At 40.5% G+C, this 19,347-nt stretch overlaps 1 protein-coding gene across 1 annotated transcript in view; it reads left to right on the top strand.

Annotated features, from left to right (window-relative positions):
• The window catches only part of KCNH5 (potassium voltage-gated channel subfamily H member 5), a 159,186-nt gene that overhangs the window by 18,593 nt on the left and 121,246 nt on the right, over positions 1 to 19,347 (top strand). Inside the window, exons 3-4 of the mRNA XM_061464210.1 lie at positions 1,335 to 1,441; positions 5,777 to 5,905. Of these exons, the coding sequence (XP_061320194.1) occupies positions 1,335 to 1,441; positions 5,777 to 5,905 (236 nt within the window). The remainder of the gene's footprint in view (positions 1 to 1,334; positions 1,442 to 5,776; positions 5,906 to 19,347) is intronic.

Genomic DNA, 19,347 nt, shown 5'->3' on the forward strand with positions numbered 1-19,347 from the left:
CCCCATTGCCTCCCTTGGTTGGCTGTATAAAGAAAAGATTCATGGTCTGGCTTTCATTGAGTGTTTTAATGCTTGCCGAGTCACTAACCACTATGCTGTTTTATTGTTTATTTCAGAACAGTAGACATAAAATAAATGTTTATTGAACCTTCGGAGGTCTGTGGATCAATAAAAGAGAAGCTGCATTGAAACCGCAGAGGCACTGATAGCTTTTCTCTTTCATACTCCAGGGTTGTCTGTTGTAGGTTCAGCTGAAGCTCAAACTGTTTGGGAACAAAGAAAATGAAAAAAAAAAAAAAAAGCCTGATCAATTAAAAGTGTATTCATCCAAGTGTCTGAAAGCTTTTACCCCATGTTCCATTTTCCTTCAGTTCTGTAATTGGGAATTTGCACAGAGCAGTCTTCACTTATTTTTAATCCAGGGAAGAATAACAATGAAAGCCTCACTGTTTCCTTGCAGAAGCTTTCAAAAGGAAGGTCAGGGGGTTGGGTTTGCTTACACCACCTGAAAGTCTGACCTGGAAAAGAATGTGGAGATGAGATAGTCAAGTGGGAAGACATAGCAGAGTTAAAATTACATCTTTGTATTCTCAGCCTGGACGGGGATAAATCTCCAAAAGCATTTTAATGTTTTCCGTATTTTTACTGAAATATTGAAGAAATGCATTATACAATAAGGAAAATGAGAGTGAATTGGTTATGTTTGGTAGTAGTGCAGATATAGCTACACTGAGACAACTCGTAGTTTCTTTCCGTGCTGAGTTTTCAGAGCATTACAAACATTATGTCTTACTGGTTAAATCCTACCTCTGAAATCGGTATTTAGTAAAAGGTTTTTGATTATCTTACTGTCCCAGATGCATCTTGCCAAGATTAGGTTTGTAGTCATTGATTCAACTAACAGCCTTAACCTGCAGTAGCTTCCATTCCACCTCCAGAAGCCTTTTCTAGAGGATTGAACAAAATCTGGGAGGTTTTAGAGGTTTTGTTCCGTTTTCTCTGTTTTGACAGCAATATTCTCATGGCCTGCAGTTGTAGCATTATAGGTTATCAGCTCTTTTTATAACCATGTATCCTTAAAGATATGCTCAGAAAAGCATTTAATGAAACATTGCAATCAAATTATTTGTTGTCATTTACAGTAAAAAGGTGGTCATGGTTACTCGCTATTGTGGGTTTCCTTGTGACATCTAAATATTTAAATGAACTGTAAATCATAGTTAAACTTTGCTAAATTACAGTTAATAACATCTCTAATCCTTTTGCTGTTTTAAGGTGACTGTAACAAAGTTGTTGCTTGTCTAGAAAATAGAAAAACCTTTTTTCTTTTTCAGTTTTATGTATGGTGAACTCACCGACAAGAAGACCATTGAAAAAGTCAGACAGACTTTCGACAACTATGAGTCAAACTGCTTTGAAATTCTCCTCTACAAGAAAAACAGTACGTATATATTCGTGTATGGTGTTGGGTGTGATAAAGCATATTTAAAGTATATAATATATTAAATTAAACTTCATTTTGATATATGGGTAAATTTCAGGGAAGATTTGGAGAAGAAATGGGTGTTTTGGTTGCCACAGCTCAAGAAGAGAGCTTTTTTTCAGAAGTGTTCAGGTTGCCAAGAATAGTAGTGGTTCCCTGCTGTCTCTAGTCTGACTCCTTCTTCACAAAATATATTTAGTTTTGAGGATTGTTTTACTGAATGGAAACTGACTGGATTAAGTGAAAAGAAATCTTGAATGAGGTTCCCCCACATACTTCAGGAAACACCCCCATCTCTCCTCAAGTGCAAACCCAGAATCTGATTGCATGTGTGGATGCTCCCAACATTGTTGAGATGCCTCTGTGATGTGTAAACCAACATTTATGACCTATGGTGAGAATACTAAATTTGGTGCGTAATGCAGGAATTAATTAAATAGCCAAGGAATTTTGTGACTTAATGAGATGTATGACCTAAGTCCCTTCCTCTTGGTGGCACTGGGTTTACAGGAGGTTGCCAGCACCAGAAAAGATTTTCTGTTCTGTCTTAACCAGGAGTCACTGCAGTACATTTTCTGTCCTGCCATGTATGTGGGTAGTACTACTTCTGCTTTATCAATGTTACAGCACATACTAAGTAAAACCCACATTGTTGTGTGGTCTCACACTGGGCTTGTGCAGTGTTGACATCTCTCCCAGGCTGGTGGTTGAAATGCCTGCTGTTGTCAGTGGAGGTGAGCAGCCTCCTCCACTAGCACAGGCCATCTTCTCAAGAAAAAACCCCAAACCCGTCAGATGAAGCATGCTCCAGAAAAGCTAGTTCCTCTACCCTGAGCAAATTGAGTCTAGCTGACTGGGTCACTGGCCGTGTCAAAGACAAGACAAGCCCTGTCTTGATGGAAGTGTTTTCTTCAGCGTGGCTTTAATTGCCCAGTACAGGGTGCAGGTCCGGTGGGGCTTGGGAGCTTTGCCGCTGGTTTAGCTGTCTGGAGGGCAGTAGCTGAGGCCATGTTCCCCCCACTGGGTGCTAGCATGGAGCACCTTTCTTTGGTGAGATTTCCACCACGTGCTGTGGCTGAGGGAAGTTAATGGTGTGCCTCAGGAAAGAGCTAACTGTGCCCGACTACCGCATTTCACTGCAAACTCAAATAAACCTTTCATGACATTGAAGAGAGCATCCTGAATACCTTGTCTTCTTGAAACAAATTGCATGCATTACGCTTTATTTCCACTTAACCCTTTTAGACTAAATCTTCCTGTCTGTGAATTAAACAGTGGGAAATGCCTTTAGATTTCTCTAATTCTGCATGCTTCAATGCATTTTAGCGAATACTTTAGTTAAAAAGAGAAGCGAGAGCAGCTCTGAAGTCTAGCTGTTTCTGCAGGTGCCCAGGAGAGCCCTCCAAATGACCTCTTTTTTGGTTCCTCAGCATATGGATGTGTATGTCTCTACATTTTCTGCTTCTCTGCCTGTTTCCTGTGCAGGTCACCTGGACGGCCCCTCACATTAGGGGAATTTCCCAGGACAGATTCATGTTGAGTATCTTTGCAGGTGGTGGTCACTGCCATGCCCTGTGTCTGTGTGATTTCCAAAGAGGATCCCAGAGATCCAGTGCTCTCCCTGACTCTGTCTTCCCTTATTAACTGGGCTGGCAGCTGCTGCTCTAGCATGGGCCAGTCCTGAAGTAATTTCCTTTTTATTTTATTTAAGTATAAAGTGAGGAAAGCCTTCTCTTGGTGACTTTTCTGCAGCAAGCTTTTTGCTTTGGGTTGTGAATTGCCTGCTGGAGCTTGATGATGCTTCAGAGATTTATTAAGCTGCTGTTGCCTTAATAAAATCTTCACCTTTGCCCAGCTCTCCAAACCTATACTTTCCTTAAGTTATGCAGGATTACAGAAGGACTTTATGGAAAATTACTCATATATCTTTTCAGGCTTGAGCCAGTTCCCATCTATAACATCTGTTGCCAGCTTTCTTCTCTATAACCCGAAACACAGAACTTCAACCTATTGCTAATGCTAATAGGCTCACCTTTTGGCTCTAGTTCTGTAGCTGGTTTGCCCAGGGTTTGCTTCCATTTATCATACTCTCAGCCTTGTGGAAGGTCCTTCAAGAAACTGCATTCTTATCCTCCAGGCTGGATATCGGAGCAGATAGAGAAATAAAGAATAGCTATCTGTTGCTATGAATATACTTCTGCAAAGCATAGATAGTTACTCCGTGGAAGGGCTTGGGTTTATCACTGGCAGAGACCCTTCCTGGAGGTTTCAGTGCTCTCCAAGTACCCTCCCACCCACCAAACAAGAGGTGCTTGCGTATTTTTGATGATGTGGCACAACCTTTTTTTTTTCTTTACCCATTGGCTTATGCTTTAGGCAGGAGGAGATGTTGAGATTTTCAGGTTGCTTTCCCATCCTTCTTTGCTTTGTCACAGAGATGATCTGTAAGCAATCCAGAAACATCCGTATGACTGCTGACTTCCCATGCCCCCTTGGCATTTTAACCAAGCTTGTGGGTTTCAGGTTCAGACATGAAGGTTTACTACAACTTTCTTCTGGTTTACTGCTTTCCTTCTTACATAGTCCTAAGCTCTACCCACTCAATTATTCAGCAACCGTGTTAGGCATGCATTCATATGCATAAATATATATAGGGTAATACTCAGCAAAGCTTTTTGCCTGCTTTTTCCATAAATTGCTGCTTCTAGCCACCTTGCCTCTATCTTTGTTTTTTATCAGTGCTGTTTTACAGGTTATTTTTGCCTACTTACTTTCAGAGCTTTTCAAAGGTGCTGATGAGTTGCCAGGTATAACTGCAAGTACATTGTTACTCCAGAGAGCTGCAGTACTCTGTTTTAGAAGTTATGAAAAGAATCTTTTATCTTAGGTTAGCAACTGGGAATTCAGATAATCAAGTAATCAGCATAATGGCTTTGGAATTATCACAAAAATCGGTCCTCCATGTCTCCCACTTTTCCAGTTTACTGCTAGTGAGCTACTGGTTTAATTGAAATTCAGCAATGCTGAATTTTTTTCATGATCTCTTGTGGATTTTAACCTTTCCCACAGTAGTCCTAGCCCAAAAGGGTTTCATTGCTCTCTGGGCATCTATCCTGCAGCTCCTGGCACAGTTCCCAGACGTGATGTGTTAGCGGAGATTTGAGGGGGGTCAATGGTGCCCATGGGATAACAGTGGGCAAGTGGCTTGTCTCAATGTGTCAGCTCTCAGGCTGGCATTGAGGCAGCTTATGAGGAAAGCCATTATGTCAACTGGCTGAAAGCACCTCAAATCCCAAAGGTAATTAGCTAGCTGTGAAGGCATTTATAGTGAGGTGTGTGTAGGTGCAAGTTTGGGAGGGAGGGGACACAGCCATGGGCATGGAGCTTTTCTGGATGGGAAGTCTCTCTGACATTTATGCCCCTGCAGGTGAACAGGGTGTTTCTAAGCAGGATGCTTAAAATCTTCTAGGATTTCACCCCTTACAGAGCAAACCTGCATGTACATAGAGGACTGCCATGTGCATTTCAGCCTAGGAAGAAATAAGACCCTTTTTAGCTCCTGAGCACCTGCAGGAGCCCTGTGTGAACAGTGAGGATTTACCAAAAGCCATGCTAACCACTCCAAGACAGTAGGGATTTTTTGGCTGTTTATTTGATGAGTGGTAGGATTTTAAAATATTCTGTATTTATTTCAAAAGCTTAATAGAGATAAATGCACTGGGAGAGTGCTCCATTGGGCAGGCCAATGGAGGGTATGACCACAAAAAGGAAATTGAATCTGCTGATTTGTCCTGATAGCACAATTATAGTCTATGTCTGGATTAGCTCAATTCCTCTGAAATAATGGAGTAGCATCAAATTTGGAGCATTTGACAGTATACTCCATCAGTTTCAGATTTGATAGCTTCATATTATGTGAGGAAAGAATCAAAGATGCCATCCATCCATTTTTTCTTGCCTTCCTACCTTGCAGACACTAAGTTTGTGAAGCATGCTGGGGAAAAACTAGAACAAGAAGGCAAGAATAATATATTTGATTTCAGAATTGAGATTTATAAAGCTTCGTGTCTCTACTTATCATTGATCAGATTAATGAAGCTGTAAAAATGGGAATATGTTGTTTTGCTCTGAGGGGCTAAAATTAAAAGATCTGGAAGTTGTAGAAATATTAAGGTATGATCTTAAACTACATGTGTGTTATAATAACATGTAAATACTGAAGTTTTCTGTGTACAGGATGGGGAAGGTTTCTGCTACACCATAGTCCAATGTCTTTTTTTTTCTCTACTTCAGGAACCCCAGTTTGGTTCTACATGCAAATTGCACCCATAAGAAATGAGCATGAAAAAGTGGTTTTGTTCTTGTGCACTTTTAAGGATATCACTTTATTCAAACAACCGATTGAAGATGATTCAACAAAAGGTAAATATGACATACACTATTACTTTTTTGTAAATGATAAATCACATGCTTGCGCTTAGTCCTGTGACAGGGACATTTCATGCTTGTGACCTCCGTCAGGAAGTATTTTGTGACCTGTCAGAGTTTCAAAGCCACTCTCCTAGATTATTGCTTAAAAATAGAATATAATAAATCATCATGAGTGGGAATTCCCCAATAATATTTTGCCAGAGTTAGAAGCCTTTGTAACTGTCTCTTTGTCATTTCGCTACTTCTTCTCTACAGTTTGCATTTGCTAAAAATTTCATAGTTTTGAGTAATTTTCATGCTGTGTTGTTCTGGGAGACCTTTCTCCTGAGGGACTGGTATTCTTTTCAGACAAAAAAAAGCCAATAAAAATTCAGCTCCTTTGTGTTGAGCAGTTGATATTTCCTTCCTTTCTCACTCTTGGAGGTAAACTGTGAAATAAACAGCCTGTTTGGGTCCTTTATTAGTGGTCAGCCATGATGACTCTGTAGTGGTGCATGTCGTAGATTTACTTATCAGCTGCTGGTGATAGTGTTTGTTGTGATGTACCTTGCTCTCATCACTGAAGAAACCATGGCCAGACCCTCAGCTTTCTACAAGAAAGAACTGGGAGGGAAAGGTGGAGGGGATATAGAAGCATCCTCTGCTTTGGTTTAAGATGTATCTTGTGTCAAGTTCACATATATATTGCTTTGGGTAAAATAGTACACATTCACATAAAGAAGGGCATTTATGCTACAGCATCTACATCCCATATTCTCTTGTAAGCTGCCTTCTAGCAATTTATTCCTTGCTATATATTTCTCTTTGTGCTTGTAGAAGGCTTAATTTCTCACCAAGAGCTGTGTGTGCTCAAAACCATCTTCCTTAGAATAAACTTGGTGTTACTTAAATGCAAGCAGGATTTAAACTATTTTCTTATGGTCTAGATAACACTTCTTCTATGTGTTTGGATAAGTGAAAAGTAGATTTATAAAGGCAGACTTAAAATAAAACAAAAGGCCTCTCTTTGGGCTAAGAACAAGTACGAGATTCTTTTGTCTAGAGAGTATCACCCTTAAAGTTAGAAGACCCTGATATAGCATATCATAAGCCATCATAAGCTTTGCTGCCTCTACAGTTTAGTTAGCAACCTGCAAATGTTCCTTTAATTCACTTTCTTCTGCCTGGAAATAATTTAGATATTTTAGGATAAATACCAGTTAATTGAAATGCTTTAACTGTAGAGGTCTGAAATCATGGAACTGTCTCCTTGCTGTAGTATATATAGTATTTAGTGGGAGCTCATCAAGGAAAAAGCCAGTCATTGCAAGGATAGTTTTGTAGGATTTCCTATTTGATGCTAACTGGGGAGATCAAGATTTATCTCACATGGACCCAGCCCCTAGACCCTCTTCTTTCCCCAGCTCTGTCCCACTTTTTGCAGTACGTAGTTGCATTGAGCGTGTGCTTGCAGTAGGAGAGGGAAAACAGTCTGAAGGTGGTTCCCAAATGCAGAAAAGATGAATTTTGCCTTCCTTTGGGTTCTTGGCCTGGGAGATATGTACTTGGCTGTCTTCCCTTGGGAGTCAGGGGTGTGCTGGGGGACTGTCTTGTGGTTGAGAAGGAGCAGAATCCATCTGGCATCCATTATAGGAACAATATACATTCCTACAGGAGAGAGCAATAGCTGTGAAGTGCATAACTTGTGTACTGCTGTTCTCCAATGAAGGATGCTATTAGTTAAAATGCCAGGTCTTAATGATGAACATTGCAAAATATTGTCATCAGCAGCCAGAGAATTTTGACGGCGTGGTTAAAAAGCGCTTACAGTACAGACACATCTCTTAAATTTCTTTAAGGCATATGATTGCAGTCTTAAGGGTGTTTTGATTAGATCATTGATTAACACTGATCAAGATATCCAACAGGTTCCATAATTACAAACCCAAAACCAGATTTTTCTTCTGCTTTTGCATAAATTAGAGCTTGTCTTTTATATTTTTTATATATTTATATGTAATGATATTTGAATATTTGCACCATTTTACTACAAGGTTGGGAAAACAGCAGTATTGTATTACACTTTCTATTTCAACTGGGTGGATCTACGGAATCCCATGGCACTGGGATCACAGTGTTGTTTTGTCAGACGTAGTGCTGTGAGAGATGCATAATTCATTGTCCCTGCAGATAACATTACAATGTGCTTAGAAGCTGTTGGGCCACTTTCTGAGTTATACATTTGGTAAATATATACATTACAGTTTAGTGGAGAATTTTTAAACTTTCATAAAAAGCATTCCAGTAAAATATTGCTGTTGAGTTCTGGGATTTGTCATTGAAAGAACTGGTTTTTTTTGGTTTGTTTTTTTTGTTTGTTTGGTTTTTTTTAAGAGAAGGATGAAGGATTTTTTTCAGAAATTCTGCCAGGACTATGCAATACATAATACATAAGTAACTATGGTGCAGATGAGTTACTGTCTATTACTTATGGGAGCAGTAAATTTGATATAAAAAATTCAACAGAAATAAAATATTGATGTCATTATGCAATAATCTCTCAGTACCAATATATTCTACACTGTTCGAAGGTATGTTGCTTTGTTGGGAAGCTTCAGTATATCATGCTCCCAGAAGGCACAAGGATTTGGTATTTAAATCATAACAATGGGTGTACCTACACTGCAGGGTGTCTGTATGTCCTTGCTCCTGGAGATAAATGGTTGGGTTGCCAGATCTGCTTGCAGTGGCTGCAAAGTGGTCAGCATCTCATGTAGACTTTGCAAGGGAACAGCAGTTTTGGGGAACAGGGAACACTGCTCTGGTGCTAAGGACGCTCAGTAGTGTTGAGGAGCTCTTCGTATTTGTGGAAACAGGACATAAAATAGTTATCTTACTACAAAGCTCATTGCAATGGAGAGTTGGGATTTTTTTCCTAAACTGAGCTTAAAAATATGCTTATTTACAGGCTCAGGACAAAAAATAGAGTTGACACCACAGGGATGAGCCCTGTGCAAGCAAGGGAAGTTAAGAGAGGTATGAGGCAGTATGACAGATGGTGTGTGTCTGCTTACCTGTGCACTCACCGTTTGCTGTGTGTTAATGCTGTCACAAAGGAGGAGAGGGAGGAGGGGGCTTTGCTTGCAGGAGGGAGTAAAAGTAATGAAAAATTTTCCTGGGTCACCCAGGAGACTCTGAATTTGCTGCAGTTCAGAAAGCTGTTGAATCTTATTGTACTGAAAGGGAGACTGGAGAAAAGGGATATTTAAAACCTGTTTGCCTCTAATAAAATATAGTGGCAGAGATCAAAACTCCTGTTTCTGAGAGGGTAGAGTCAGTTTGGCACAAAGGATTTGACTCTATTGTTTTCTTGATAGCTATATGGCATCTATTATCGCTGGGCAATGTGTGGGAGACCAGTGATGTATAGCAGTGTAACACTAACCAAAAAGTAGTGTTGTATCCTTGTAATGGAAAATTACTTGGAAAGTATCTAATCATTCAAAAGTGTAAAAATACTCTAGTGTCTCAGTAGAAGCAGTGAAGATGATAACGAAAGGAAACATGAGCCACCTGCTTGACTTGTTTGCTCCACTTTACTAAGTGGGTAAAGATGCCACTGGCAGTTGTGCAGGTCTGGAGGTAGGGAGAACACTCTCTGTTGGCTTAGTTTATGGTCTGTAGTGTTGCAGCTCTTGAATTGGTGACTGAATGAGCTGTGGATGGTGGCAGTGTGGAAGAAGAGGTGTGAGAATTAATGATGGGGCAGAGGACTTGACAGGAGATGATGGCTGCACTTTGTGGTCACTGGGACGATGCCTTATTTTCCAGAGAAGGAGCTGTGCTGTTTGTTTGGGCTCTCTTTCTTTCCTTCTCCTGCTCCTCTTTGACAATGTGAATATTTGCCTGATCTTGATTCAGTACCAAGTAATAGGTACTGAATAGGTATGCCTGTGGTGGTATAGGTCCAGATCCCCAGGTGTCATGGCTGAATGCTTTACACAAGCAATGGAAGACCATTACAAGTGTATGAAAGAGTGCATTATATATTTTCTTTCAGAGAATAAATCCCAAAGTATCTGCTTTTTTAATGTTTGTACCACTGTAGGGTCACAGTTGGATGCTTTTATCAGCTTGCTGTGCTTTTATTCTGTCTTTACCCAGTGGCCTTTTAAAAACATCTGAAGACTTTCAATCCCTCCAAAGACACAGTGGTAATAATCTTATTTGTCAGAAAAAAATTAGCCATTTTTCTGGGTCCTAACTGTTAGAAGAGCAAATGGGGCTACTTCAAATGCTAACGCCATTTGAAGACAGGAGTGCTGTAGATGATATTTAACTGAAAGTTTAAGGATTGAAAAAAAAAACATCATTTTTTTGGCTAATAGCTGAGTTTCACCTAGTTGTGCAATGGCTTTATACCTTTTGTTGTCATCAATAAAGAAAGAATTTCGTCCTGGAGGTAAACTTGCAAGGTTTTTTTTTTTTTCTGCTAGGATTCTCACTGGTTATCTTGAGTCTCTTTTGAGTGAAAGATCATGCTTGTCACCTGCTGGAAGTGATTGGGAAGGACTGGTGAATACTAAATTAGGATGCAAAGATGTGTTAATGAGGCTTTTACAACTCAGAACCATGTGCTGTTAACAGATGGGATCAGGAGATGGCACAGTAGTATCCTGAAGCTGTGGTTTGTGTTTTTTTTTTTTGTTTTTTTTTTTTTTGTTGTTTTGCTTCATGTTTGTTTGTTTTTCTTTTGTTTGTTCGTTCTGTTTTTTTTTGCGGGCTTTTTTATTTTTTCTTTCACTTGATCAAGCCAGACTTTGACAATCAAGACTGTCTGGGACAATGCTGTAATGCTCCCAGTGCTGTAACTCTCTGTGGTTATATAACTCTATGTAATGATGCAACTCTATCTCGGAGTGTGACAGGGCTATAAAAGTGTAGTAGTTGCAGAAATATGCACTTATGCTTGCTAATCCTTACTAAACCTATAATTCTGATCCATTTTTATCTTTAATAAGTGCAAGTTATTAAGCATATATAACTAGTTGCACATGGGAACTTTTTTCCTTGAGGGGGTATCAATCCTGGTGATAATAGAAGAAGTAGGTGGAGGGATTAGAGCATGAAAATGAAGTTTCTACCTTTAGCTGAAGCACAGTGTACCCTGTTGAATACATCACCTTGACAGTAATCCATAACGGTAATTTAATAGGTCACAATTTGGATATCTTTACCATGTTTTTATTGCACTTTTCCAAGGCTGTAATAACAAGGGTCTTGGTGCTATAGAGGCTCACTTGTTCTGGTTCTATTTCCTATTGCTCTGATCTGCAGAGTTTCAACCCCCAGTGCCTTCAGCCACAAAGGAAATCACCTCCTCTTTCCACTCTCCCCTGGGTCTAGAGTGCAGCATCTAGAGATACCTAGGTCTCGAAAAAGGACTTTGTGGGGGGTGACAAGAGAAGTGGTCATTTGCCAGCACATGTGTCAAGAGTCTTCCAGTGTCAAAAGTAGGAGGAATGATAAAAAAGAAATTCCATTGAAATAAAATCTAACCCTGTGAGAGACTGAATTAAATGGGAAACTGATCCTTAAAGCAGTAACTGTACATGGATATGCTTTCTGTGTAGAAAGCTGAACACTCATAAACAATATATAAAATGAACATAAATGTAGTAGAGCTGGAGAGTTTAAGAGTCTCCTCTCTATTTCACTAAGTTACTCCTCTGCTGAACCCATGAACTTGTAACTAAATCAACCCCTCCAGACAAATATCCACTGTTGACTTAAAAGTCTGAAGAGACTGAGGGCTCACCACATTCCTTAATATTTTTCTTGCTTTTTCATTGCACTTTTGGCTTTTAAAAAGTGTCATATTTAAATTAACCTTGCTTCAGCTTCTTGCAGTAGCACCTTACACATTTTTTTTTCCCCACTAAACTAAAAAAATCCCATTAAGACACTTACACATCTAATCAAGTCATTGCTCCACCTTAGAATCATAGAATAGTTAGGGTTGGAAAGGATCTTAACATCATCTAGTTCCAACCGCCCTGCCACGGGCAGGGACACCTCACACTAAACCGTAACACCCAAGGCCTCGTCCAACCAGGTCTTGAACACTGCCCAGGATGGAGCATTCACAACCTCCCTGGGCAACCCATTCCAGTGCCTCACCACCCTAACAGGAAAGAATTTCCTCCTTATATCCAATCTAAACTTTCCCTGTTTAAGTTTTAACCCGTTACCCTTGTCTTGTCACTACAGTCTCTAATGAAGTGTCCCTCTCCAGCATCCCTATAGGCCCTCTTCAGATACTGGAAGGCTGCTATGAGGTCTCCACGCAGCCTTCTCTTCTCCAGGCTGAACAGCCCCAACTTTCTCATCCCGTCTTCATATGGGAGGTGCTCCAGTCCCCTGATCATCCTCGTGGCCCTCCTCTGGACTTGTTCCAACAGTTCCATGTCCTTTTTATGTTGAGGACACCAGAACTGCACACAATACTCCAGGTGAGGTCTCACAAGAGCAGAGTAGAGGGGCAGGATCACCTCCTTCAACCTGGTGGTCACGCTCCTCTTGATGCAGCCCAGGATACGGTTGGCTTTCTGGGCTGTGAGCACACACTGAAGCTGGCTCATGTTCATTTTCTCATCAACCAACACCCCCAAGTCTTTCTCCGCAGGGCTGCTCTGAATCTCTTCTTTGCCCAACCTGTAGCTTTGCCCAGGATTGGTCTGACCCAGGTGTCGGATAAAAGTAAATTAATAAAGTAAATATGATAAAGTAAATTAGGTTTGCTCCTTAAGCGTCTGCCTGCCTGAATTTGGAGGTCTGGTGGTGGCAGATCTGCAGACGTTTTAGCTGCACTTTAATCTAGCTCATTGGCAGCAGTAAGGATGAAGCCATGGTGTGATGGATTTCAGCCTTCCAGGTTCTCAGTCAGTTTCTGTGGCCAGTATTATAGGCAGGTGGGTTCACAGATAACTCCTCAATATTGCTGATTGCTCAGCCTCTCCAAGCTGTTGTATAGCCCCTCTTACATGTTGTATACCCAAGCAGTAGGCAGCTTTTTTGCCAAAGCAAACCACATACTGAATTGCTCATGTACTAAGATCTCTGGATTCTTTTCAGAACTATTCTTTGCATTTCCCCCTTCCATGCTGGAGATACAATTTGCATTGCTTTTGCCTAGATACCTGATTTAGCACTTAAAGCTTGTTTTAATGGCACATGCTGAGTTATCAAGCGCATTGTCCTGCATGACTGCCCTCACTACTGATTAACATTCCTCTATTCTTCCTGTCATCTTGGCATTTCATCAGTCATTTTATAATGACTTTCAAACCATAGAGAAAAGCACTGAATAGAAGGGGACTTGTCCACTGAAGGTCCAGAAGGCTCTCAGTAAAAATTTTTTACTATTTTCCACTTCTTCTTGTTAGGTATCTGCCAGGTAGCAAGTTCTTCATACATTTAACCTGTAATTTACTGAACTGCATAGTCTCAGTATTTTGTTGCGAGGGTCAATTCAGTGAAGATTACCATACAAGAGGGTTTGGCCAACCTGTGGCTCTCAGGTGGTTCAAATGCAGCACCAGGATGAGCTGATGTTATATGGTGAGCATTGTGGCTGTTCTGATTTGGGAGCTGTTGAGTCCTTGGCTGCAGGTGGGAGCTGTCCTGGTTTCAGCCACAACTGGAGCAAACCCAGGGCAGCTTTTGAGTTTTTCATCAGGTTGGTGGTCCACACTGCTGCCCAGCCCAGCCCCGCCCCAGCAAGGTAGCACTAGTACAGGGAGCCCTGGCTCATGCCTCTCTGGCGTACATCCTACATACACTCCAGCTCCAGCTGGCTGTTGCATTTAGCTTTCAGCTTTTTCTGTCAAGATGTTTGGCTGTCTTCCTGAACCAAATTTATACACTTATAAAATAATGAAATTAACATTGTGGGGCATTTTACATCATTCTCTGCTGACAGCCATTATTATGTTCCTTTCCTTTTCTTTTTTATTAAACATATTGAAACTCAGATCGACTTTTCTCTCATTTTGCCTGGCACTGAGATCAAGCTGAGCAACCTGTAATTGTTTGGGTCAGCCTGTTTGCCCTTTCTGTGTATGAGTGCAGAAAGCCTTCTCGTTGTACTCTGGAAGTTCTTTAAAAAGTTTGTTGTTACAGTAATAAATCTGGCCAGAGAAGGACTTTTTCCATATGTCTTTAGCTTTCTATGTCCATTCTCATAAGCCATAGTTTCTTATTCACTTGTTCCGTTTTTCTTTCCATCCCTGAGTGCTTTGTTGCATGCTGCTTTTTCATTTCATTTTCTAGCAGCTGCCCTCCTTTTGACTCTGAGCGTTTGGCTGGTGTAGTCCTTTTTCCTTAACCATTGAATGGTACCATTTTGCTGACAAACTTCTAAAAGGCAGTTGACTGACATTTGTACAACTTGGACTTTTTTGTTTGATGTGGTGGCAAATTTGCACCTTTTTTTTTTTCTTAAATGCTTGTGGGAAATAAGCCCTTGGTGGCCCTATGTGTGTGTGTGAAGTTTGGCTGTAGTTGCAGAATGAGAAATTTAAGAAGTTGAGCACTGTAAATTTATGGCTATGTCAGAATTGAATTTAAGAATGCATCATATACCTAATGTAGTCTAGCGGTGTATAAATCTTAGCACTTTACATCAGTAGATCTCAAAATGGCTTGCAAAGTAGGTCATTAGCATTAGCTTCATTATAAGGAGAACAAACTGAGCTCAGAGAGGTAAAGTATGTCCAAGAGTACCTGTTAATTCTTCATCCATTTTGAGCTCCCCAGTGTTTGCAGTGGGCGGATGGTAACTGGGAATACAGCATGGAGCTAGAATGGAGGTCAGATGTGAAAGTTATCCAAGAGTGCAGTGCATTATCAGACAGTGCAATACATGGAATTTCAAATCAGGAAATTTATCCTAATATTTTGAATTACATTTGAGTAGACTCTGTGGTTCTTCAGTTCATAAATAGTTTTACTGCATCATGGGAGTGTTTGAGATTTGTTTGACTATTAGTCTATTTATTCAGGAATCCCATTCATTCCTCTCTCTCTAGAAAAGCAAAACCAGGATGATTAAGTTTTTTGAAGAGATAATGAGCTCTTTCAACCATACTTTACCTGCAATAAAGAGCAAACAGCCAGCTATTGTAATGATTTTACTGTCTGAACATCTAGAAGTAGTTGAGATTTGTAGATGCTAACTATTTGTGCAAAAGGATGATCCATGTTATCAGTTGAATGCCATACTGCCTGAGTGATGCTAGTTCTTTGCTTTTGTGGCTTAGTCATAGAGTATATATTATTTAAACTTTTTTTATGTCAACCATATTGTTCTTGTGAGAGGAGAGCAACAGCCTTTCCATGGTCTGGAGGTGTTCTTTATACTCCTGCAGGCAGGAATCCACATGAGCATCACTGTAATTGCCCTCTGCAGTTGTTTTTCATACAAAATATAATTCTTAACCCAAGTGTTTGCATTGAAGTCTAAGACATTAGATAGTCCCTGTTAAACTGATTTAAAAGACGTCATTATTTCTGATCCTTTTAAGACCAGACAAACCTTGACAAAAAGGTTAATTGCAATCCAGTAGAGCTACGCTAACGTTTTATTAGGGGGCACTAGCCATGTCTAGATATTTCAGAGCAAGTGCACTATAAAGAACATTAACATCTCACCTTGAGATTTTAAACTGTTCATAAACTCTGATGTATTAACGTAGCTTTAAAATAACAATGCAGTTTATGTGCTAGAGATTATATATATATATATATATATTTTTTTTTTCAACCTGGCTGCTAGCTCAGTGGCTAAGTCTGTATTCAGACCTGTAAACAGATCCAGTCAGAGAGACTGCAACTTTTCAACGCCTAATTGGATTTGAAGGGGTTTTTGTCTTGAAGATACTTAAGTTTGAAACTATTTGCTGTTATCTTTGAAGGTATTGGGTGTGCCTATTAACTACTGGTGTTTGTACAGGGAAGGTGTCTTAAACACTAGTGGAGCAAAAATAATTTAGTACTCCCTCTTTTTTCTTTTCGGATAAACCTTTGGCCCAGCTGTTGTGTGAAGTATTCCACCAAGTCACTCCCAGCTCAGTTAGCCCCCCAGAGGGCTGTCAAATTGGCAGCCCAAATTAGAGCATCAGAATATCTTGTGGATATAAAATATTTAACTATGACTAGAATGTATGGAGGAAATAAAAAACAAGCATGCTTGCAAGGGTATTGTTCCAGCTGGGCCAAGGCAGAGACTAGTTCACATCTATCAGAATGCTTGCCATCTTCAAATCCTATTTTCATAACTGTATGGAACTGTTAAACCTTCATCTTCAATTTATTGAGAATGTGGGAATTTTATTTGAATAAGGGATCAGACCAGGGAAATATTTTGCTAGGCTCTTGTTCAAAACCAGACCTTTGTTTTGAATCATGAGAATGAATACAGATCATGAAGGTGGTGTTTTGGTTTTGGTTTTTGTTTAAAACAAGGTCACAAATACTTCTGTTTTTTTCCATGAATCAGAAAGTAATTAAAGAGGACCAGGGACAAAAATCATTTTATGTGTATGTTATTCCAGAATTTTACTTTGAGGTAGTTAACATCTTCCTCTGAAATACTCAGTTGAACTTCTTGTAAGGAGAAGCAGCTGCTGGCCTGATTTGGTGTGTGAGCTGATGATGTTGCCCTTTCCTAAGAATTTGAGTGCAATGGCGCAAGTTCAAGGTATTGTTTTTCAAGTGGTGCCTTGGAAGTAAAACAGTCCAGATAAGATGAAGAGAGCATCAGAAGTGTTGCTTTTACCTCTTGTTTTCTTCCCTCTCTTACACCTGCTATTTGTGCTGCTCCTTAACTCCTTCCATATAGAAAGTATCTATGATATCTATGAGGACAGGCAGTCACTAATACATGGGATAAAATTGTCATTATTTTCAATTCTCTCTATAGAGGAAAAGAAGGGAGAATCATTTGAAGAAAACATTGACAGCAGTGTGCAGCTATGCAAATTTTGCCTGGTCTGTTTAAACATACACATTGGTTTTAAATATAATTCTGAACTTATCTAGTCTACAACAAGGTCAAGAAACAGAGGAATGCATTCTACACAGATTATTTCAGACATAAGGAAGCCTGTATACATTTTCACCTTCCCACTCATATCCCAGCAACTTGCTGTTGCTATGTTTTTAATTCTCTTGAGTTGTAATAGGAAACAAAAGAACTTGGTACTTTTTCACACTATTGCAGATGGATAGATTGGAGCAGGTAGAATAATGCTCAACTTTGTGCTGAATTAGAAAAAAGCCGTGCTAGTGTATTCCGTTCTTCCAGTTTCCAGAATCATGTCATTCACAGGGCTCAAAGAAATGTGAAAATGTGAAGTCTGTAAATGAGGCTGGAAGGGTTTTTGCAAAAGGTCTGCTCTAGCACAAAGCAAAGCTTTGGTCTTGGTGGACAAAGAATACAATGAAATGGTTTGCCTTGTGAAAAGAAGAGGTCAGACCAGATGAGCAGAGTGGTAACCTTGAATACTTCTTTCTTTCACATGACACTGGTGATCTCAAGGTAGAAAGAGAGTATTTGAAAAAGTCATAGTTCTTCCTTTTTATTTTTACAGCAAAAGAATTGTTGTTTGATAAGTCTTGCTCTTCCATCTCCTTGTAGTACATCTTCCCCAGCTTCCCCAGGCTTTCTGTATTTGCAGTTAATATTTTTCTTACCAAAGACAAAGACAAGTGGTTTCTCACCAGTTTTGCTTTTACAAGAGGAGAGGTATTTTTAAAACCCATATTTTTGTGAGTGGTCTCAGTCTGTGAAGAACCATGGGAAAGGATTTCAAGAGACTACATGAAGCCATCCCCTATTATTGCCAGATCCTCATCTAATCACTGTACAAATCCATGCCCTAAATCTCAGAAAATAAAGTAAACATTGAATCATTAACCATCAGCCATCAAAAAGGTCACAGAATCATAGAATGGTTGAGGGTGGAAGCTTCCTCTGTGGTCATCTTGTCCAATCCCCTTGCTCAAGCACGACCCCCTATGACCAGTAGCCCAGAACCATGTCCATACAGCTTTTGAGTATCTTGGGGATGGAGACTCCACATCATCTCTGGGCAGCCTGTGCTACTGCTCAGTCACCCTCACAGTAAAACTGTTTTCTGGTGCTCAGACAGAACCTCATGTTTTGTTTTGTTCCCATTGCCTCTGGCCCTGTCATTGGGCACCAAAAAGCCTGACACTGTCCTCTTTGCGCCTTTCCTCCTGGTATTTATATATATTAATATCTGTCCCCCACCCCTGAGCCTTTTCTTTTCCAGGCTGAACAGTCCCAGCTCTCCCAGTCTTTCCACATAAGAGAGATAATCCAGTACCTTAGTTATCTTTGTGGGCCTTTGTGACTCCCTTTAGTATGTTCATGTCTCTCTTGTGCTGGGGGCCCCAAAACTAAGCACAGCACTCCAAGTACTGGCCTCACCAGTGCTGAGTAGATGGGAAGGGTCAGCTCATTTGACCTGCTGGCAGTGCTTTGTCTAATGCAGCCAAGGATGCCATTTGCCTTCTTTCTAGCATGGACATACTGCTGATTTGTGTTCACTCTGGTCCACTAGGATCCTCAGGTACTTTTCTGCCAAGTTCCTTTCCAGCTGGATGGCCCTCAGCACATCCTGGTGCACGGAGTTGTACCTCCTTAGGAACAGGACTTTGTACTTCTTGTTGAACTTCATGAGGTTCCCGTTGGAGTAGCTGACAAAGCTGGGATGTGACAAATGAAGGTGCTCGGGACTGAATCCAGCAGTTTAGCTGTGGTGGTTTTGGCTTTGCTGAGTGCTTTTCAGTCAATCTTGTATCAGCTCTGTGGGGCAGGGTGAAAAAGGAAAGCTTGGGGAATGGCCTGAATTCATCCCCATGAACCACCACGGAAGCGTCTTTCCAGGGGAAGAGGACACTGAGTGTGTGCACGTGTGTGAACGTGCCTGCCCGGGGCCTGGAGGTGGGTAACCACCTTCCCAGAGGTGAGCTGCTCTTTTTCTCTCACTCTTGCAGTGTGTTTGTAGTGTGCCAAACATGGCATGCTACAGACATGCAGTGTGTTTGTAGCTGGATGCATGGTGGCCTCCAGCAGTTATGAGGAATGTCAAGGCAGAGCTGCCATGGTGCTGTTACCATGCTCAGTTGACTCTTTGAAATCACTGGCTAAGAACAGTTCTGACTTTTGTCTTAAAGCTGTCTCTTTGCCACAGTTTCATAGACAATTAGGAAAAAGAAAGCCACATTTTTTTTATCCTACAAATTAATAGTTCATACTCAGATCACTATAGTCTCTCTTGACCTTGTTTAAATACAGAAAGTACACGTTCCTAATTGGATATCCCTGTTAGCTCAAGAAGCATAAGGCATATCCAAAGTTCACGTTT

Source organism: Pezoporus flaviventris, unplaced genomic scaffold (assembly GCF_033815535.1).
Source record: "Pezoporus flaviventris isolate CSIRO_AGI_PZ_B2104156 unplaced genomic scaffold, CSIRO_AGI_Pfla_v1 ptg000036l, whole genome shotgun sequence".
In the NCBI taxonomy this organism is placed as follows: domain Eukaryota; kingdom Metazoa; phylum Chordata; class Aves; order Psittaciformes; family Psittacidae; genus Pezoporus; species Pezoporus flaviventris.